This window comes from Ochotona princeps, chromosome 1 (assembly GCF_030435755.1).
Source record: "Ochotona princeps isolate mOchPri1 chromosome 1, mOchPri1.hap1, whole genome shotgun sequence".
Taxonomy (NCBI): Eukaryota; Metazoa; Chordata; class Mammalia; order Lagomorpha; family Ochotonidae; genus Ochotona; species Ochotona princeps.
In genome coordinates, this window is record NC_080832.1 from 110,801,273 (window position 1) to 110,823,190 (window position 21,918).

Here is a 21,918-nt window from a genome sequence, read left to right on the forward strand (position 1 = left end):
GTGCTCGCTTCGGCAGCACATATACTAAAATTGGAACGATACAGAGAAGATTAGCATGGCCCCTGTGCAAGGATGACACGCAAATTCGTGAAACGTTCCATATTTTTTTTTCAAAAAAAAAAAAAAGAAATACCAAGGTGAGATGAGCTGTATCAGATGTGGTTGCAGCGCCCAAACAGCACATGTGAAAACCAAAGCTGGCAGGGGAATGTGGGCTCCCCTGCTGGACAACCACTCCCATTGGAAAGCGTGAGTCGGGATGGGGGCAGACCAGACCGGGTAGGGCTACAATACCTGTGGGCCTCATGTGAGCTAGATCAGGGAAAAGCCAGGCTTGGATGACTATCCCTACTGGTGCAAGAATAAATCAGAATGGGTGAGGGATGGTTGGGCTTTGCCGCAGCATCAGCTGGCAGAGGCTGGCAAAGGGAGCTAATTCTGTCAAGTCAAATGCCAGAACCACCTGCAGACTGCATAATCTGGGAGGGGGAGTGGCCTAGTAGGGAGATAGTGGGCACCTCCCTTGGGGTTACCATTCTCACTGGAGAGCACGAGAACCAGGACAGGGGCAGGGGTGGCTAGACAGAAAGGCATCTGCCAGTATGTGTGTGGGCTGGATAGTAGGTTGGTTGGGTTGAACTAGGCTTCAATGCCCAATGACATGTATGAGAGCTAAATGGGATGTGGGACAGACTGAACAACCCTGCGGTACATAGTGGCAAACATGGGAACCAGGGTAGGGTGCAGAACTGGTGGGAGTTATGGGGTGTCACCCCAACTAGGCTGCAGCTCCCACTGGTTTGTGTGAAGATCGAGTATGAAGTGGGTAGGATCAAGCTGGACTACAACACCCATTGGCTCACTTGGAAGACAGGGCTGGAAACAAAACTGACCCAGCAATAGCAACGACCAGCATGTGCATAAGCTGATTGGGGCGACAGATGGTGTTGGACCCTATACTGGCAAACTCACGCAAGAATCAGGTCTGGGATCATCTCAGATGAAGTTTCTTGGGAGATCCCTCCAACTGAACTGCTGATCTCAGAACCCCAACCAAGAAGAGACTATGTCAGCCAGTGGATTCTGAATAGGTTTCATCGCGATTGGAACAGCAAGATTGGCAGCAATCCAGAACTGTTGAACTATCAAAACTGCTTGAGCAGGACCCTCAGAGCGCGCCTCACATTGGGGATCTGGGATGGGTGGGAGGCTGGGTGGGGCTTTTCCCTCTGTTTCTCCCCTCACCCCAGATACGGAGGGAAAAAATGGTATTAGTGTGGAAACAATGGTATTGCCCACTTCCATCCTGTAACCCTTGACCCTTTGTACTAAGTAAGATTATTAAAAAAAAAAAGATGCATAGCCTCTCTGGGAACTGGCTTCGTTACGAGTGGGTCATATTATTACCCTGTCCGTTATTTTAAAAACTTAAAGTAGGGTCTGGTGCGGTGGCCTAGTGGCTAAAGTCCTCGCCTTGAACAACACGCTGGGATTCCATATGGCTGCAGGTTCTAATCCTGGCAGCCCCACTTCTGATCCAACTCCCTGCTTGTGGCTTGGGAAAGCAGTTGAGGATGGTCCAAAGTCTTGGGATCCTACACCTGCATGGGAGACCTGGAGGAAGTTCCTGGCTTGGCACAGCATCGGTGGGCCGTTGCAGTCGCTTGGGAAGTGAATCATCGGATGGAAGATCTTCCTCTGTCTCTCCTCTCTGTATATCTGACTTTGCAATAAAAATAAATAAATCCTAAAAAAAACCCCTAAACTCATTTATGTTCCCTGTGAATAGACTATAAACCACTGAACTATACCATGTTAATTGACAATGTAATGGTCATAAGCATGGTGTGTGGCCCAGCTCTTTGAAAATGAAACAATGGCAATTTCTGCTGTCCACAAGATTTCCCAAGTTACCCCAGCACCTGCTGGGCACACAGCAAGTACTCAGCTAACATTCAAGCAGTGAATGCAGAACATAATCCACAAATGGGATTTCTAGCATTGTCTAGGTGAGGTGGGTAGATTTTGTGTCCCCAGCAAAGGAAGCCAAGGTTATTCTGAGAGGGGAAGATTGGGGTCCAAACCCACACCAGGTCCTTCAAACCCAGGCTCCTCCCGTCTGTCTCCATTGTGGTGGCAGAATGAAATCCAGCTGATCCTGGCTTGTAAGTAAACTAGAAACACTTGTCCCCAGATAAGGAATCTGTTCTCCCACTTATCGCTGGCTCTGGCTGTATCTTGCTGTCCCAGGACACAGCATCTGGGGCGCTCCTTCTGGTCCTGCTGCTAAAGGCAAGGCTCAGAGGGGTCACTCTTCTGTGCCCAGCTTGGGGCTCCCTGGGCCTGGGTTTCACAGGAGCGGGACACACAAGGGGAGGCTCCCTCTAGAGACAAGGCCTCCCCCAGCCACCCAAGTGACTCAGGACCACGGGGTTGGAGAAGTAAGTCTTCATTTCTCCTCACACCCCTTGCATCCCTGCACTCAACAAGCACTTACTCCATACAGCTGGCCGGCCCTGGGGAGTTCCCGCCGCCCACCCACCTGGTCTGGTGGAGGCTGGGTCTGAGACACGTTCTCAGGGGGACTGGCTCAGCTGAGTGGTACACGGGAAAGCAGGCTGGTCCTCCTGGCACTGGGGTCTCCCACTCCCAAGGAGGCTGGATTGAGACCCGCCCCGGGTGGACCGAGCTCTGCACATACACACCCTGTTCCCCCAGCTCCCCGCCCCGCCCCCACGCCGGGTCTCTCGTACCTACCCCCGTCCCTCCTCCAGGATGGAGACCTTGGAGGGGAGCGGAGGGCGCAGATGGAGCCGAGCTGTCGCCCCCAAGTCCCCAGCCTCTGGAACCGCGCGACCACACGCCCGCCACGCACACAGACACTCGCACCGCGCGCAGACCCCGCCCGCTGCCCCGCCCCGGCCCCTGCGGGCGGCCCCTCCGGCGCTCCCGGGCCCCGCACGCAGCCCGCCGGGGAGGCGGGAGGCGACTTCGGGCAGATTTGATTTTCCCGCAGCCGGGCGCCCCGGAGCCGGAGCCGAAGCCCGAGCCAAGGAGGTGGCGCTAGCAGTCTCGCCCCAGCCCCACCGCCTCCTGCGCCGAGACCCAGCGCAAGCGGCGCAGCCCGGGCGCTCTCGGCTCCGCGCTGCCCGCGCCCCGGCCACCCACGCCCCTCTCCGGGTCTCCCGCGTCGCTCTCCGCGCGGCGCCCCAGCCCTTGGTTTCCCAGGCTCCTCGCGGCGCCCCCAGCGCCCCTTCCCCACCCGTGGGCCCCGCTCCCTCCGCCCCCTCGCTGCCCACGCCCCCTCTTGGCACTCCTCTCTCCGCCCATTGCCTCCCGGCGCGGCTCCCGAGTTGGGGGTTAGCCGGGGCTCCGGTGGCTCGGCAGAAGGCGTGAATCGCGCAGCAATTGATTGACTCATTTTGGGTGGGGGGCGAGTCAGGCGATGGAGCCGCCCGAGGACATGGCGTCGCTGAGTGAGTTCGACTCCTTGGCGGGCAGCATCCCGGCCACCAAGGTGGAGATCACCGTGTCCTGCAGGTGAGAAGCCCGCCCCGGTCCTCTGCCCCGCCCCGGACAGCTGGAGCCCCGCGGCTCCTGCCCCTTCGTCGCTCTGTCTCCGCGCATCCCCTGCCCTTCCCTAAATATCCTCGCCCTTTCACCCCCACCCCCGGGGATCTCCCCTGCCCGGATCGCCCAGAGCCGCTGGCCAGCTGCCGAGGGTGGCGACGGCAGAAGGGGAAGCCAAGCGGGGGTCCTGTCCCGGAAAGTTTGTGCTCCAGGCTGCTGCTGCTGTTGCTGCGAGAGCAGGAGGGGTACCTGAGTGGGGGGGTGGGAGGAAGAGGAGGCTGGAGGCCACAGCGGTGGGGTTCCCCTTGGGCTGTGTCTGATCAACCCCTCCCCATATCTGGGAGTGAGCGCTTTGCCCCATCCCTCACAGACTGCACCCGCTCTTGTCTCCCCAGTCTTCTCGTGGCTTCCGCAGTCCCCCCTTCCCCCACCCCCGCACCCTAGACCCCAGTAGCCTAGCCCTGCCCTCTCTCTCCTACGGCAGCAGAATCCACTTTGGGAAAGGAGTCAGATGGAGCCATTCCTGCCCAGGTGTGGTAACCCACTGCAACTTACAGTGGCGCTGTTTCAAACAATGACGACTTGGGTCCAAGATCTTCAGCCAAGGATTAGAACAGGGATTGTGTAGAAAGCTGGGTTCTACTGGGCAGAAGGAGGGGTGCTTTGGTGGGGCACCACTCGCATGCCCGGTCCTGGACCCAGGACTTGGGTGTAGTCTCCAGGGGCTGTGTTGACACAGGCACCAGGCTCCTCCGGCTGGGGTGGGGAATGCTGCCCTGGGCAGTGGTTCCCTGTGACTGGCTGAATACCCCTGCTTGTCTTGCTGGGACAGAGAGGGGGCATACTGCCCCTGCCCCCAGATGTCATTTCCCCCAAAGTACCAACAGCTTTCTGGAGGCCTGGCTATGTCCTTCTCCTTGATCACCCACCGCATCTCCTGCCAGGACCCTCTTAGGTCAAGACGCTTTCTCTGCCCTGTGGCCCAGCTACAACATTGTGGCATCAGGGAGGTATATGGAGAGCTGAAGAGGTGTGTGAAAGAGGGGGTGGAGTGAGATTGGAGACTTGGGACCCGCAGGAGTGACGGCTGGGGAGGTGCCACGGGGCTGCTGGGAGCCGGGCCCTCCAGGGAATTCCTGAATGTCCAGATCACCTCTCTACCCCACTGGCATCTTGCAGTTACCCTGCCGGAAGATTCTTGATGGCTCCCGAGCTCCCACTCGCCTGCCTCCCCAGCTGCCAGCAGCTGCCACAGCCCTCCCTCCCTGTTCACACACACACACACACACACACACACACACACACTCCTGAACCTCTCTGCTGTCAGTCATGCCGCCTGTTGTCTTCACTCTCAGGAACCTTCCCACCTGCCAGCCTCTGCACAACCCGTCCCCCACTCAGACTTCCTTGCCCTGCCCCTGCCTCTTCACGTCCCCCATCCTCCGTGGCCCAGCCTTGTGCTCCATGCCTACAGACACCCACGAGATACCCTCCTCTGATCCCTGTCTTGGGTGTCCCCTGGGCCCTGAGTACTTGGCCCTGGCCATGAGGCCACTCACATCCTGACACCAGACTGCTTAGAAGTCCTCCCCCAAAGCAGCAGGGTGAGCCCTGCGGGTCAGAGGCCATCTCTCGGCCTCAGCAGGTTCTAGGCTGAAGCAGGGAGAGGGCGTGGCAGGATCGGGGTGCAAGGAGGGGGAACACAGGCACAGAGTAGCTTTCTTCAGCGTGTTCTTCACTCCATGCCCTGCCAGATCACCCCATGATCAGCCCCACTGTGCCCCAGAGTGGAGGTTGTGGATGCTGAAAGCCTAGGTGATACCTGCTGCTGGCAGGGCACTGTGGACCAGGCCCTGGAAGGTCTGGCGTGTGTGGGAGAACTCCAGGGGCTCCAGGGTGGGCAGCCGGGGTTAAGGGCAGGCGGTGTTTTGGGAAGATTCTGAATTGCCACCACTGACACCCTGGAATCCTAGTTGGCAGGTCCCTAATTCTGCCACCCTCCTGGTAGTCATCCAGGAGCTAGCTATCTGCCCTGTGGCTCAGGGAGCTCCTGGCTCCCTGCTGTGCCTGTCCCAGGACACATCCTGGCCAGAGTTCAAGGCTGCCATGGGCCCCAGCCAAGTGTATCAGTGGATGGATTCATACGTCTTGGCTCCTAGGTAGTCAACCCCAAACCAGTCATTTCTGCTGATTTCCGAGAAACCTGTAGTTACTGGGCAGTGGTTAATCTCACTGTGCCTGGGTTCAAATCCCAGCTCTGCTTCTGTGAGCTTGGGTGAGCTGCCCTGTGTCTTCCTTTTTTTTTTTTTTTTTTTTTTAAGATTTATTTATTTTTGTTGGAAAGAGGAGAGACAGAGAGGAAGATCTTCTGTCTGATGGTTCATTTTCCAAGCGGCCGCAATGGCCGGAGCTGAGCCAATCTGAAGCCAGAAGTCAGGAGCTTCTTCCATGTCTCCCACGCGGGTGCAGGGTCCCAAGGCCTTGGGCTTCCTCGACTGCTTTCCCAGGCCAGAGGCAGGGAGCTGAATGGGAAGCAGGGCTGCCGGGATTAGAACTGGCACCAATGTGGGATCCCGGCGCATTGAAGGCAAGGACTTAAACCGCTAGGCTATCGTGCAGGGCCCTGTGTCTTCGTGGTTTTTTTTTTTTTTAAGATTTATTTATTTTTATTACAAAGTCGGATATACAGAGAGGAAGATCTTCCATCCGATGATTCACTCCCCAGGTGACCGCAACGGCCGGTACTGTGCCAATCTGGAGCCAGGAAGCAGGAACTTGCTCCAGGTCTCCCATGCGGTTTCCTAGGCCACAAGCAGGGAGCTGAATGGGAAGTGGAGTTGCTGGGATTAGAACCAGCGCCCATATGGGATCCCCAGTGCGTTCAAGATGAGGACTTAAGCCTCTAGGCCACGCTGCTGGGCCCTGTGTCTTCGTTTTTAAAGAACTGTGCTGCCCTAACCACTTATGAGGATTAGACAGAGTAACCCACACGAAGGAGTGAGGCTGCTGTTGGACGCCTGCAGTTAGATGGACATCGGTCTCTGGAACAGGGGGTGCTGGAGAAGCCATCAGTCTGCAGGTTCCTGGAGGTGGAGGTGGTGCGGCAATGGGTGAGGCAGCTGGCCAGGGAAGTCAGCGTCAGCACTGGCTGGGACTTCAAGGACCTTCCTTCCTGCCATGTCTGTTCTAGACCTGTGTGTCTCTTTGCTGCTCTGCAGTCCACCCAGGCCCACCTGTGTACTGGTTGTTCTGCATGTGCTGCATGTTGGTTAGGAGGAACGATTCACATTGTGTGGGCAACAGGAGACCTTCACACTCAGGCAGGGGCCGGTTGGAGCAGGCAAGCCTTATTGCATGGGATAGGATCCCCCAGAGGAGTCCGGGAAGTAGGGCATATGCACGAGCCTGGAGCCTGCCTAGTCCCCCAGCCCTGATGGACTCTGTCCAACAGCAGACTCCTCCGCTGGTTGGTGGCACGAGGCTGGTGGGTAGTGGTGGACTCTGACCTGCAGATTCTGTATTTGGACTGCAAGGCTGGCATTTGTGCCCTGCCTCCTCTTCTCCCAAACATGTGAATCTGCTTTGAGTCCTGGCTTCGGCCAGAGGGCGGGGCTGGGGGCGGTGTGGCAGCTGTCAGAGCCAGAAGGCTGGGAGGGCCTGTGAACCCTTGACAACAGCAAGGCACTGTTCAGTGGAGGCAGCGGCATGAGAGCAAGCAGCAGGTACTGAGTGCTTGTGCCTCGCTGGACACTTCACGCCTACGCTGGCCTAAACCCCAGGAGGTGACTTGTGCCCAGCCGTCTCTGACCTGCTCAACTAGGGTTGGAACTAAGATTGGTGAGTGTGTTAGTTTTGAACTGCTGGGGAACAAAATTGTCACAAGTGTAGGGTTTGCAACATCACAGGTTTATTTGTATGTTTCTGGCCTGGCTTGCTTGAGCTCAGGGCCATGTTGAGCTCAAAGCAAGGTGTCCACAGGGCTGGACCTCAATCCAGGGTTGGGGGTCCCATCAGGCACCCTGAATGTGGGCAGCTCTTTGCAGCTATAAGATTCAAGTCCTGTTTTCTTGCTGGTTGTTGGGCCAGAGAGACATCTCAGGGCTTCTACAGTCTGTGCACCTACGAGTCCCGGCCAGGTAACACTGGCACCAGGTTGTGGCTTATTCCAGGTCCCTGGGAGTTTCTCCATGACCTTCTGTTCCAGAATCTTGGATGTATCAGCTGTCAGGGCTGGCATCCTTGACTGTGTGTCATGACCTGATCATGCATGTGGCTAGCCTGTTCTGTCCCCAGACTGTGTCCACATGCAAGGGGAGGGGATCGACCAGTGTGGTCCCCAGGTAGTGGGAATCCTGGGGAACTGTATTCCACAGGGTTGCCTTTCTGTTTCAGTGACCGAAGCTGGGTCTTGTGTAGAGTAGGGGTAGAGGGTCTACCCTCCCTAGGTTCAGGAGCTCTACATCATGTGGACCCCATTCCTAGGAAGAGAGTGGAGTGGGCATCCACGGAGACTTTTTAGTGGCCCTGGAGGCTGCCCAAGCTCCCTGGGGCTAGCAGGTGCCTGAAGTGCGGCAGCTGTGAGGACCGCTCTCTCATGTCCGAGCAGCTGGTCACATCTGATGTCAGGTGATAGGGGATTTGATTGTGAAGGTGCAATGCACCTGCAGCCCTGATGGCCTGCCTGTCTGGCCCATTTGCCTGGTACACCTGTAAGACACACCAAGGTGCCTCTGCCTCCTGCTGGCATTTCTGATGGCCTCGCATGGTGCCTGCAGGTCCCATGAGGTGGTGTTGTGTCTTCAAGCATCACATGGGCCAAGTTGCTGGAGTCTCCATCTGTGAGACAGCAGAACATTCTTATGCATGTCCTCTAAGATGGCCATGGAAGCACAGAGAGTGGAGTCTGGGGGTGCTCTCTGTGAGCAGCGATGTGCTTAGCTGAGGCCGTAGGACCCAGTGCTGCTGCTGCTGCCTCAAGCCACTCCATCAGTCATCTCTGCTGGTTGTCCTCAGCTATTGAAACTTCTCCCTGTGCCAGACTCGGTCCTATTGCTAGGCTGTAGTGGTGAGCAGGATACACACTCTGCTCTCACAGAGCTGGGGGTGGAATATTAACAGAAACTTTTATAAAAACAAAATTTATTTATCTGAAAGGTAGAGTTACAGAAAAGAGAAAGAGAGATCTTCCGTCCACTGGTTCACTCCCCAGATGGCTGTATCAGCCAGGTCTGGTTTATGTTGAAACCAGGAGCCTGGAACTCCATCCGTGTCTTCCTCGTGGAGTGTCAGGGACCCAAGTCCTTGGGGTTGTCTGTCCCAGGTGTACTAGCCAGGAGCTATATTGGGAACAGGGTGGCTGAGATTCAAACTCGTGCTCTGATAAAGGATTCTGGCATTATAGGTGGCAGCTTAACCCACTGCAACCACAGGCTTGAGCCCCAGGAGTTTCATGTGGTGTTCACCCAGCATCTGGGCTGGATGGTGCTAACCAGGAATCTAGTTAACCTTTAAACACTTTGCAGGTTGGTGTGAAGGGAGTCGCAGTGTGGAGTTCCTGATGTTGGCGGCAGGGGAAGGGCATGGTGGGTTTCCCATATGTTTGCAGTTGGAGCCTTTGGGCTTAGGTGAGGGGGTGGGGTAGGCATAGGGAAAGGAGAGGTACCAAGCCCACTTCCTGGTTAAGATCCTGGCTTCCCTGCCACTCTGGCAGGTGTGTGACTCTGTGCACAGGTGAGGGGAGCTGGAGGGGCCGGGCTTGTTCAGAGTCACAGGATGGCCCGAGGACCCTGGGGAGACTCCAGGCTGGCTACAGCTGACGCCAGAACTCAGGCTGTTTTCCCAGTGTGGGAGGGACAGGGATCACAATTAACGATAATAAAAATGCAAATAGCCCCAGCAAGAAGAGCTCTTTCAGCTCTACTACTGTGCAGCTCTACTGTGCAGACATTGGGGATATCACCAGCCTGGGAGATGGCACAGGCATCTGAGAGAGGGTGTGGGGGAGTGCCAGGGGCTGGGCGCCGGGGTCCCCTCTGTTTCTTCCCTCTCCCCTCCCATGACTTCCATTTAGGAGCATGGAGCAGGACAGGAGATCTCTTGGGAGGCACGTCCCAATGAGCTTGATGACATAGTATATGCATGCGCGTGCGTGCACGCGCGCGCGCACACACACACATACACACACACACACAGCTTCAACTGCCTGGCATTGACATGCAGGGTCCACAAGGCCACCAGTTAACTACTCAACACAGCACTGTATACCTGCACAGTATCTTCATCCTCCTACCCGTTTGCAAGTTGTTTGGAGTTGCTGTAGAGGGCAGGGTGGTGCCGGCAGTCAGGGCGTCTATCTGGGACTCTCAGAAGTCCTGTTGCTTCCTGAGCTTGCCTCCTCTGCCCAGGGTCTGCACTCCTGCAGGAAGGGTTGTAGAGCCACTGGCATACTGCTGCATCCGGGCATTACAGAGCAGGGGATAGGGGATGAGCCCCTTATTGAGCACCTTCTGTATACCTGGCACAGTTTCTCTGTGGCAAACATCATCCTTGTTGTTTTGCAATGAGAGATCTCAGAGCACCCTTGGGAGGCGGGGACTAGGGCTACCCCAGCTTTCCAGTTGTGGGTGCCAGAGCCTTGGGGAGCTGGGAGTGATTGGTCTGAGGCTGTGGTGCTAGCTAGGGGACAGGACAGGTGTTGGAGCCGGCAAGGAACCGCCGAGTCCATATTCTCAGCGCGCCCCCATCACCAGCCCCCCATAAGCATGAGAAATGCTGGGGAGAAGACAGACGCATCTCTAGAAGCCTTGGCAGTCTCAAGAGTCTCCTTGGGACTCTCAAGGAAAACTCCCTATGTCTGTGCGGACAGGCAAGCTTGCTTTACAGCCCCAGGGGCCTCATGACATGCTCCTCGTGAGGACCCCCGAACATCATGGCTGGGTGCAGTCATGGGCTCTGCTGAGAGACAGTTGGGATGTGCGACAGGGTCACTCCACCAGCGGGTCTGGTCAGAAGCAAGTGTGGTCATTCAGGCGCTCCCTGAAGTTAAGGCTGTGTCTCCCCCTCAGACCAGGGCTCTGTGACAATGGGGCTGTGTATCCCTCTTAGACTGGGGCTCTCTGAGGAGCGGGCTGTGTCTCCCCCCTCAGACCGGGGCTCCCTGAGGACGGGGCTGTGTCTCCCCCTCTCAGACCGGGGCTCCCTGAGGATGCGGCTGTGTTTCCCCCCTCAGACTGTGCCTGGCTCCCTGAGGAGCGGGCTGTATCTCCAGCTTCAGTCTGGAGCACCTAGTGGGAGATGTTATCCTCAGGCCCCTCCTCTGCACCTGCCCGGGGCTTAGCTCACATTCTGGTGCCTTCTCCCTTTGCTGGCGCCTTCTGGCCCTGACCTCACAGCCCAAGGGCTGCCCACCGCTGTCTGGATGCCTCTGAGTGGGGCCCTCCCTCAGCTCGGCTTGCCTGGCCTTGATTTCAGGAACAAAAGCAGCCAGGCTGCAGGCTGCTCTGCGGACAGCGGAAGGGCTTTATGGTCTTTGGGGGGAAAAGTACATTTTGCCTGTTGGAAAAAATATTTCTGTTTGCGCTTGACAGAGACAGCAAGCAGAGGAAAAGCACTTAGGGTCTGGGCTCGCCCATGGCATTGTGGTCAGGCCTGCACAGGGCAACAGACCTGGCTCCTCTCAGGCTGCGGGAAGCTGTGTGTTACAGGCCACACCCTGCTGCTCTGGGCCTGGGAGTGGGCAAGGATGCACACAGGTGCAGATTGTCCGTGACTTGGCAGGGGGAAGCTGAGGCCATGGAGGTGCAGGTGGTTCATGCTGCCCTCCTGCCCATGTTAGCTTGAGCATCCCCTGGAGCAGTGATGGCCCTACCCAGCAGCAGACTGATGGAGCCAGACCAGGCTGGGCAGCCTGTCCTAGGGCTTCACATTCTAATGGCGCCCCCAGACTGCTTTTAGTCCCCGCTTTATGGATGAGGAAACTGAGACACAAGGGAAGAAAGGTGCTTGTCCGGAGCTGGGATATGAGCCCAGCCTGGTTGACCATGCCCTTAACTTTGCTCCCTGCAGCCAGGACGAAGCATGACCTGAGCAGGAATGGGCACCCACCAGGGAGAGCAGCAAGGGCTGCCCTCACCGGATCACTCTTCTGGGTCAGATGCCAAGTGGGGCTGTGCCAGGAGCATCTCTCAGCCTGTGAGTCAGATGCACACACATACACACACAATTTTGCATCCTGGGGTAAGCTGGGTCCTGTAGTGGGGCAAAGGGTGACCCACTCTAGGCGGGAGAGATCAGGGAAAGACACGGTTGTTGGTCAGTATCCAAGAAATTGAGGAGGAGAGCCAAGAATGTTCTAGAAGGATGACAGGAATAATTTCAGTGGTGTTGAGTGCATATTATCAGGGTGATCCAGGCCCCAGGACACTGAGAACTGCAGGCAGTTTGGTTCTGTGACTTACCTGGCTGAGAAGCAGGCAGGACCAAAAAAAGCCACATTTGCTTTTTTTTGAAGATAGCACACGACTTTCTCTCATCCACACAAACACACATCCTAGACTGAAACTCAGGGATTCACTCTTTCTTACTACTTAGACATGACTACCCTGAGTTTCAGGTGCAGCTGTGGAGACCAGACCTCCCTGCTGGGTCCCTGAGCCCAGCTTTCCTGACCTGTCAGGGGAGAGGGCCCCTCTGAGGGCCTCTCCAGCTTGACTGTCAAGGATATCGTGCAATCATAGAATTTCCTTTTAGATTGCAAAGGCAATTCCTGCTTTTGTTTGTCACATTCAGCTCTTCCCATTGTGATCCCATGCCTCAGGGCCCTCCACGGTGGATTCCTCTTTGAGGTGTGGGTAATTCGTGGGTGCTGAAATCAAGGCAGACATCCCTGTCTCTGGATCCAGCATGCTGCAAGACAGCCAGCCTAGAGAGAAGCTGGCCTCACTCAGTGGGACTGGTAACAGGTGCCTGTGGTATATCGGGTGGCGCCCCTGGCATTTCATCAAGACCTTGTCTGATGACTTCTGAGTGACAGCTGGCAGCTGGGCCCTGGGAACCAGCAAGAAGGGCCGTGTGCTGTGGGATAAGCTGCTGGTGGGGAGACTGTCTTTGGGGAGAGGTCCCCAAGTGGGGATGCAGGGGAGAGTTCTTTAGGGCCCAGTTCCCCACTAGCTGTCTGGGGACCCCTCTCTTAGTCTGCATCATTGAGAACGCACTCAGGAGCAGGAGCTGGGCCATCCCAGAGTCTGTGGACACTCATGTTAGCACCTGATGCTGCTGCGGTCACCTGTGAGGAAGGCAGCCTTGGGCTTCCACCTCGGGGTTGGGGCAGAGGTGGCGGGTGCACTGGGAGGTCAGGTCGTCCTTGCTGATGGCCTTGGGGATGGTGATTCAGGATAAGACTTTCTTCTAGACTTTTCTGCTTCTACCACTGCTGGTGGAGATGGGAGATGGCAGCATCAAGAGAGGGTAGGCCAGATGATCCTGAGGGCTCTTCCTGTTTGATTGTCAGGGTCTAGTGTTAGCCCTGACCCTTGACCGTAGAAGGACTCTGTTTCAACCAGTCTGTGTCCCGACGGAGGTGTAGCTCATTAATCCACAGGGGTTGGGGATTGAAGGTAGTGGCTCAGAGCAGTGAATGCTAGACAGGGTAGCAATGTTCTTATTGCTTGATTTAAATTTGGGGGATGTCTTTTTTTTTTTTGTAGAGAGAGACAATGGTAAAAAAGAAGGGGCTAACACATTAAACACATTAGGATTTGACCCCAAAAACAAGCAGCTGATGTCATACGGGGCACCGGCTTACCCGTCCTTGGAATGTGCCACATAGGGAAGCCACTGACCTCAGGGAGTTGAGGCCACAGGCTTCCAGAGCATGCCTAGCATCTGCAATGACAAAGTCAACAAAAGGAGCTGCCTTCTATCTACCTGCCTACTGGGTCACAGCCTCTGACTCTGCTCTCCCCCTCTTTCAGGAACCTCCTGGACAAAGACATGTTCTCCAAGTCTGACCCATGTAAGTCCTGCCCAGACCGCAGTCACAGCAGGCAGCACCTCGGCCCAGGCCCAGAGCTGACTGTGCTGGCTGCTCTTCCACACGGTTGAGATTTTTCCTATGGAGTCTGCAGACAGAGCCCAAGGGTGGGAAGGGGTGTGCACCTTCCCAGCCCCCACACTTGTGAAACCTCAACTCAACAGAGCCTATAGGGAGGGGGCGGGGTGTCTGGGCCAGGCCTCCGCACACTCCATGGACTGGCCAGGGTCTGGTGGGTGCACTGACGTGGAAGTCCAGGGCTATAACCCCAAGAAGTAGCACCCATGTGTGTAATGAGTGTAGATAGGTGGGTCTTAGACCTTCTCTGTGCCTCAATTTCCCCATCTGTAAAGTGGGGCTGATGATCATCATAGAACTCAAGAGGCTGTCTTAGTTCCTAAAGAAGCAGGGTGTGGCTCTGGTGTGCTCCCACCAAGCCCTGTGCCACTCCAAGTCCCCCCTCTGTTTCCCTGTTTTCAGGAAGACACTCAGAGCCTTGCTGTGGCGTGGTACTGAATGACCTTGCCCCTGCCCTGGTGCCCCTTCCAAACACACCTGAGTTCCTGGCCCCTTCTCCAAAGCAGTGCTTCCAGGATCAATTGGGGGCTGGACTCTTAGACCTGCTCACCAAGACCCCAGCCCCCTGAGCAGACTCTCCCCAGCAAACTTCACAAGTATGGCCGGGGCTAGAGTAGCCTGAGCCACCTGCCCCATCCAGGCCCTCACTCTTTGAGGTCTCCACCTTTCTTCTGGCCTGCGACATTAACCCATGCTTTTCTTCTCCCTCCAGTGTGCGTCATGTATACACAAGGGATGGAGAACAAGCAGTGGCGGGAGGTAAGTACAGCCCCTCTCTGGCCCAGAGGTGTGTCAGCCATCCCTAGCTGCCTGTCTGTCCCTCCCTGATGCTGGACAAATCCCTGCATGACCCATAGCAGGCTGCTGAGACATGCAAGGGGGTGGGAGGGCAGCTACAGGAGGAAAGCCCATGGTCCCCACCCGCAGGGGCCCCCAGCCTGATGGGAAGACCAAGGACATCCAGACCTGTCAATCACAACTGCCTTGTCTGGAGGCTTAAGGCACGAGCACAGTATGCCGCACTGCGTCTGTCATTGTGCAGGCTTCCCCGAGTGGTGCATTTGGGCGAAGCCCCTGCTCAGCCACCTGCAGTGGCTCCCTCCCACCTACAGCAAAGGTCCATCTCCCCACCCTGGTGCCAGCTCCTCCACCCAACCTCCAGGAAAGCCACTTGTGTAGGGGAGGGTCTCCCCTCCAAAGCCAGAACCCATTATGACGGGGTCTGTGAGGAGAGGGCAGACTTGGGGCTCATAGTCTGTCCTCTACCCTGCAGCCAGAAAGACCCTATTAAACCCAAGTCATATTCTGTCCCTCTCCTTAGAGGCCCTGATTGGCACTCTCTTGCCAGACCACAGTCGCGGTGCCAGCCTGCCTGGTCTGGGCCCAGTCCTGTCTTCCTTCCTGGACTAATTAGCCCCATGCTTATGCCCCATCATGCCTTCCACACAATCCTCCACACAGGTCCTTTGAACTTGCTGTCCCTGTTATCCAGATGTTCTTCTCCCTCCTGTTCCTGCGACCCCTCCAGCTTGCATTCCTCAGGTCACCCTGCAGCAGCTTTCCCAGGCCACCCATCTAACACTGGGACCTCTCCACACCTACTCTGCCTGCCTTCCTTGGTTCCTATGTTTGAGTTACTACTTAATACCACCAGCCATGCCTAGCTCCCACGTTCTTTGTGGAGATCATGTCTTATCTCCTTTATTCACTGTACGATGTTGAGCATCTAGAGTGTGTCTAGCATGCAGTTGGTACTTAATACATGATGGCTAAGGGGATGAGAGGCCCAGGAAAGGCTGACAGGGAGGTGGCGCTTGTGATCTTGTCCCTGCCTCGGCCTCACTTCCCCCTTGCTGAGGCCCTGGGGGAGATGGGAGACTGTCTGCAGGTACATAAGGCCAAGGGGTTCTGGGTTGGGCTGATGGATTCTGGAATGAGCTCATGGGATCTCCGAGCCCAGGCTGCCTTCTGGTGGTGTCTGGAAACTGAGCTCACCCCTCCTCTTCCTCCAAGTGATCAAAGGCCCAAGAATGGGGTGAAGTGGACAAGCATGATTGAGGCTGGGTCTGCTGCTGGGCCTTGGCAGCTGCACCTGTGTCCTTCCCCACGGATGTCTGGGATGAAGGCTTGTGGGCTCTGGAGAGGGAGGTCCCAGTGGCTGATGCAAGGGGCACAGTGGTAGGACGCATGCCAGGTGCCCAGTGTGCATGGAAAGGGCAAAAAGGTGAGACCCACAGGAGCATGACACAGTGCCGTGACTCGGGCTTTGTTCCCAGGCTGGTCCTTGCTCCTCCTCTGCTCAAAGGCCAGTCCTCCCCCTGCCCCCAGCACCTGCCACCACCTGAGCAGTGCCTGAAGGAGCTGAATTTGATTCAGAAAATGTGGAAGATGCTTTGCATGGGGACACTGAGGTGAAACTGGCTTTCCGACCTTCTTCTGGACTCTGAGTTGCAAGCAGTGTAAGCCAGCCTGCGGGGGACAGGGTAGTCTGCTTAATTGGACTGATGACTTCTTCCGAGGCCTTTGGGCCAGGCTGTCTGGTACCTGGGCCTATGCTAATGTCTCCTTGTGATTTGTTATGGAAAGCCTACAAGGGCCCTGCTTGCCAGCTTGTGAGCCATGGACTGCATTCTGTAATTGAGATTTATCAGGGTCTCTGTTGCACCTGGGTGACCTCATGTTCTCACAGGGCTGAGTGGAAGGGAAGGAGTGGACAGGGTGCTGCTGCCTACACCCATGCCTCACTCCTGGCCCCAATCCAGCCCCAGAGGTGGGACCTGGGGCTAGCTACTTAACCTCTCCATGCCTATTCCCACACCTAGGACTTGGGGAGGATGCCCACCTTATTGGCCTGTGGTGGGGTGAGACAAGGAAGTAGAGATCCTAAGGCATCATCCTTGCTGAGACTTGTGAAACACTGGGCCCTGTGCACCACTGGCCTCGGTCAACATTGGCAACAGTAGGCATCTATGCAGTGCTGGTCATTGTACCAGGGACTAGGGGAAAGAAGGGCGTGGATGGAAAGAAAAGCACTTCAGTAGAAGCGTGAGTTGGGACTAGGCGGTCCCAGGTGTGTGTGTGTGTGTGTGTGTGTACTGACCCTAACAGGAACAGAGGAGTACAGATAGAATAAAACAAGTGTCCAATGGGAGAGAATGCCCAGCCGAAGTGTCACATTTGAAAAACAAAATAATTGAAAGGCAGAATGACTGAGAGATAAGGAGAGACATAGAGAGACAGAGACAGAGATATTCCATCTGGTGGTTACCTCTTCCCCCAGTAGCCACAACAGCCAGGGCAAAGACAGGTGAGTCATGGGCTAGCAAGAGTCGGGAGCCATGACTGTTTCAGACAGTGCCAGTCAACTCCAGGGAGCCTCCCTCTCTTCCATCACCACCCCATATTCCCGATTTCTGGCTGGGGCTCCTGTTAGTGGAACCTTACTATAGTCGCCTGGCACAGAACAGTGTGGAGTGAGGGTGGCTCCCGCATGCAGGAGGAATCAGGGAGGGATTCCACAGAAGGGAACTTGTGGGTAGGAATCAAGGACAGCCCGAGTTCTTGGTGAACATCCTACTGGGTCCCGGAGACTGAGCTCCCTTGCAGGAGGCCATCAGGGCCTGTGCTGCGAGGGGGTGATGGGAGCAGAGCTTGGCTCTATTTCTGGAACAGGGAAGATGCATTTACACAGATTGGGAGTGGGCGGAGGGCCTGGCCTCCTTTGTGACCTGCATTAGAAAAAGTATCAAGAACGGAGACATGTAGAGAAGAACCCAGATCCAGTTCTTTGGAACTGCCCTTGGGAGTGCAGCCTTACCTTGCCAGGGAACAGCAACCAGTGCCTGCCACCCCACCTGCCAGCTCACTGTCCTCAGGAGAGCGGCTGCCTTCCTCAGTTATCAGAGTCCTGGCTGAGAGAGAGCTAATCATCCTGTAACCAGGGGGAGCTGAACGCAGGCACTGCAGCGTCTGCAGGCGGAGCTCAGGCCACCAAGGAGCCAGGCCCACAGTCCCCGTGATGATCAAAGCTGCTCCTGTGGCCCCTGGCTGCCTGGTTTTGGCTGATTTTAACCGTTCGGGTCACGTCCATGCCTTCTGAGGAAGCTTCATCTTCCCAGCACCTAAATCTGTCACTGCATTTTATGAAAATTGACTCAAGATATAATTTTAGTCCAGAAAATCGAGCGCTATTTGCATCAGGACCTACCAGGGCTGCTGGCTGACCAGGCCGGCAGAGCCTCAGAAACACACAGGGCTGGACAGAGGGACACACCCTAGAGGGAGACCAGTGCCCATACTCCCCTACCCCCAAGACCCTGCTCACTGAACCTGTTTTCTGTGCAATCTCAGCCTGTTTAACATTTTACCACTAGCTGGGAAAAACAGATTCTCTCTAAACTTTTGGAATGCTGTTCCTGGAGTGACCTGGGGTACATGGCTGCCAAACAGCAGTCATTGGTTTTTCCTAAGTTCTGGAATTTGGGAAGCTCAGGATCCAGATGCCAGCAGTGGTGCTGTCCGATGAGGGACCATCCAGTCTCTTGCACAGGCCACCTGGGGCCTCTGTGTAAGGGCACTGGTCCTGTTTGTGAGGGCTGCACCTCAGGGCCTCATTAATTCCCCAAGGACCCTCTCCCCAGTACCTTCCCCCTCTACAGCTGGAGGACACACACATTCTGATACCAGCAGGTACCTACTGTGTGCCAGTAGAGGAATGTGGGAGACCAGAGGACTGGACACTGTCCACAATTAGAGGAGCTTGCTGGGAAGTGGAGCTAGCACAGGAACTGGAAACAATATGGGATGCCAGCGCTTGAGAGTGGAGGATTAGCCAGTTGAGCTAACGCACTAGCCCCAGGATTCAGAGTCTTAACCACTGCTCTCTGATGATCAAAGTGGGTTTGTTGGCAGTACCCCAGGGGCCGGCTTGGGGGTGTGTGTGTGTGTCCTCCTACCCCCTTCAGCTGGGAGAGATGCACATCAGATGTGAGCTGAGGTGTTGTGCAGAGAAAGAAGTTTGCTCTCTAGTGGACTCCGAGGTCCTACCCCAGCCACTTGGTGGCTGAACAGCATCTGCTCTTGGGCATCAGTGATCAGGTGACTTCACAGCTGCGGCTGAGAGTACGGGCTCTGAAGTCATCCAGAATGGACCTTCAACTGTTGAGCAGGTGCTTAGGCCCAGGGCCTGTGGTGAGCGTTCAGTGAGCTAGTTCATGGAAAAATCTCATCGCGGCTCTGTTTAGGAGAAGCCAGTAAGCCCGTGCTTTATCCGGTGGGAGGGTCATTTCACTAATCTTCAAGTCATTTGTTGAAATCTGTAGCTGTTTTGGGATGAGCTGGGGTACGGGTCCCCAGGGCCCTGCCTCCCTCATGGGGCATGGTAGTTTTTAGTGGGGAGGGGGCTTGCTCAGGCCCTCCCATCCCCTGTAGCTGGACCTCTGGTTTGAGGACAGGGTCAGCAGACAAGGTGGGGCACAGAGGGCTTCACTAACAGCTTGGCAGCCAGGCTCCTTGGTAAAAGGTCCATTCCCCCAGGAGCCAAGACCATTTAACAGATTACCTGGAACAATGGATAATTAGGCACCAAGCTTTCTGGCAGGAAGTCTTTCATTATGAGCTTGGTACAATTTTATAGGCCACTGCTGGCATCTGGGGCTAGAGGGAGCCTGCTCTATCTAGGCCCGAGGGTCCAGAGACCCTCAAAGCTGGGTCTTCACGAGGCCTTCTAGCAGGTGCAAGAAATGCAGGTACAGCTGGCAGGGCTCCCCTTGTGGGACTTCAGTCCCCTCTCTCAGCTTGGTTCTTGTCCCCCATTGAAGAATTTGCACGTGGACCAGGAGAGCAAGCAAAGCAGAGGGGAGGACGAGAGCAGGGGCTTCCTCCCTCAGCAGTCAGGAGACAAATTCCAGGGAGGCGTTGCCCTGTGCAGGTTGGCTGGTCACACCAAGTGGCACCAATAGGGGTGTCAGACTCTTGGGTTGGTTTGTGGGTCCCAGTGGCAAAGCAAAAAGGGGTGTGTGAATGTATTGTTGTGAATAGTCTGCTAAGATAGAGGTTTAACACCCAATCAGGGAGACAAGGATAGAAACCATGGTCCGGTCAGCATCCTCACTTAACACTGGGGTGAGGGACTATTGCTGGACTATCTCTGGCAAACAACCTGAGATGTAGCTAAGTGCCGCTAAAGGCTACCCCAGGTGTGTGTGGGGAGACCTTATTTGTTTATTCTAAGGGATATTTTGAATGGGTCTTTCTGCCTTTTCCTGTTTTAACAGAGACCTTCCCTATTTGCCTAGTAATCCATCCCATTCTCACAGCCAGAGAACTCTGAACTCCTCCAGCGAGGGAACCTGAGAGAACCTTGCAGATCTATGATGCTGGCAGGTGCCTTGTGGAGCCGGACCTTTCTTCCAGGCCCTTCTCCTCCCCCCAACCAGTGGTGCCGTAGGGCCCCGGCCAACCCTATGTCTAGTTCCAGCTGAATTAGGACTTTCTGGCCTGGAATCTTGATGCCCATGGACCTCAGTCATGAGGGGTCCCAGATAAGCGGCCATGAAGAGACACAGGAAAACCAGAGGGGAGCCCTGGCCAGTCGAGGAAGCATGGCCTAGGTCTGGCCTCCCCCTGCCCAGCTGCACCACGCAGGGTGGGTAGGGGTGCTTTGCGTCTGGGGGCATCTTGGCAGTCATTATCTTAGACAGCAAGAGCTGCCCACCTCCAGGGCTGCCCACCTCCTGGAGAGCCACCCACTCAACACCCAGGCACGGCCCTGCAGCATGTACCGCAGGCTGCCCCTTCTGGGATGATGGTAATATCATCTCCTGGAGCCCTGGGTAGGGGGTGACGTGGGATCGTGAGAGTGTGGAAGTGATCTGAAGATGAAAAGTCATGCTACACTGTGGAAGGATCTAATGGAAGAAAGAAACCCGAGCTAGGAGGCAGAATCCGAAACCGGCCACCACTGGCCTCCCTCCCTAGCAGTGTGCTCCTGTTTTCCCATTGGTCCATTGAGAGGACTAAGCAGGAGATCCAGGACTGTGCAGAGGGAAGATGGCAGAGGCTAGTGAGAAACACCCCGAAATACAGGAAGAGGAAGGAGGTGGAAGATGCAGGCAGGACTGACGATGGCATTCAAAGCTTTGGGGTGGGGTGGTGGGGGGCAAGAGGGGTGTGAAGGCTGGAGACCCTCAGGGGTGAAGACAGGGTGGCTATAGCCTGATCTCTGTCACACTGTTATAACCCAGAGCTGAATGTTGACTGTTATTTTATTTGGAGCCACCCTGCCTAGGTTTGAAGCCTGTTCACCCTGCTAGCTGTGTGTTCTTGGGCAGGTGTCTCCATGTCTCTGAGCTGCTTTGCTCATCTCTAAGATGGGATAATGATGTCTTAGAAGGTTGCTGTGAGTGTTAAGTGATGTGGTACTGCTGAGTGCGGTGATTTTCTCAGTGAGATCAGCTCTGTAGCTTCCCACCTGCCTTCTTCGTTCCACGTTGGCGACATGGAGGTGCCCCCTCTGAGGGTTGATCCAGGTTGTCCCCCTGAGTCACAAGCATCAGAACCCAGGCTAAAAGAGTCCTGGGCTCATGGCCTGGCCACCTCACTTCTCCGCCCTGGCTCTGTTGCCAGTGCCCCCTTAGCTATGGGAATTTGTGCAGGTGATGGGAGATGTCCCCTAAGCTGTCTGTTCCTGCCTCTAGCAGATGGGCTGCAAGGGGGAAGAAGGGGACCTTATTTTAGAAACCTAGAAGCCATGGGGGAAGTCCCCCCCTTAGGCTGCCATCCCTGGTGCCTTTTAGTTGGCCTCTGCCTGTACCGGCAGAATTGAGCGACCAGCCCACCCCACCCTCACCCAGCAGCCTCATCGTCTCAAGGCCCATGTGTCTGACTGCAGCCCAGAGTGTTAGGGACATGCAGGGAGGACAGGACTGGGTCTCCATGCAGTAGCTGGTTTGTAAAAGGAGAGAGGTTGTGCCACGCTGGCCCCTCAGCCCCACCCTTGTGGATGCAGGCCCCGGGGGCTCTGCAGGTGGGGGACAGAGACCACCCCTGGTGTGGAAGGTGAGCAGGGAAAGTGAGCACCCCGAGTGTGGACAGATTAATTTACCCTCTGTGTCCCAAGCTGTCTTTTAAGTAATCACCACCACACCCATTCCACCAAGTAGGGCTGGAAAACTGCGGAAAAAAATTGCATATGCACTGAACATTTTTCCTTCTCATTACTCCCTAAACAATACAGTATA

At 55.8% G+C, this 21,918-nt stretch overlaps 1 protein-coding gene and 1 non-coding gene across 3 annotated transcripts in view; both read left to right on the top strand.

The window, feature by feature from the left end:
- On the top strand, positions 1–107 carry LOC131481972 (U6 spliceosomal RNA). Its single transcript, XR_009246676.1, has one exon. It is a non-coding gene; the product is annotated as a U6 spliceosomal RNA (small nuclear RNA).
- Positions 108–3,027: 2,920 nt separating this feature from the next.
- CPNE5 (copine 5) overlaps positions 3,028–21,918 on the top strand; it is a 64,943-nt gene continuing 46,052 nt past the window's right edge. For both annotated transcript variants that reach the window (XM_036493838.2, XM_004590325.2), the window contains exons 1-3: positions 3,028–3,540; positions 13,542–13,582; positions 14,391–14,437. In XM_036493838.2, coding sequence (XP_036349731.1) covers positions 3,446–3,540; positions 13,542–13,582; positions 14,391–14,437 — 183 coding nt within the window. In that variant the 5' untranslated portion in view covers positions 3,028–3,445. The remainder of the gene's footprint in view (positions 3,541–13,541; positions 13,583–14,390; positions 14,438–21,918) is intronic.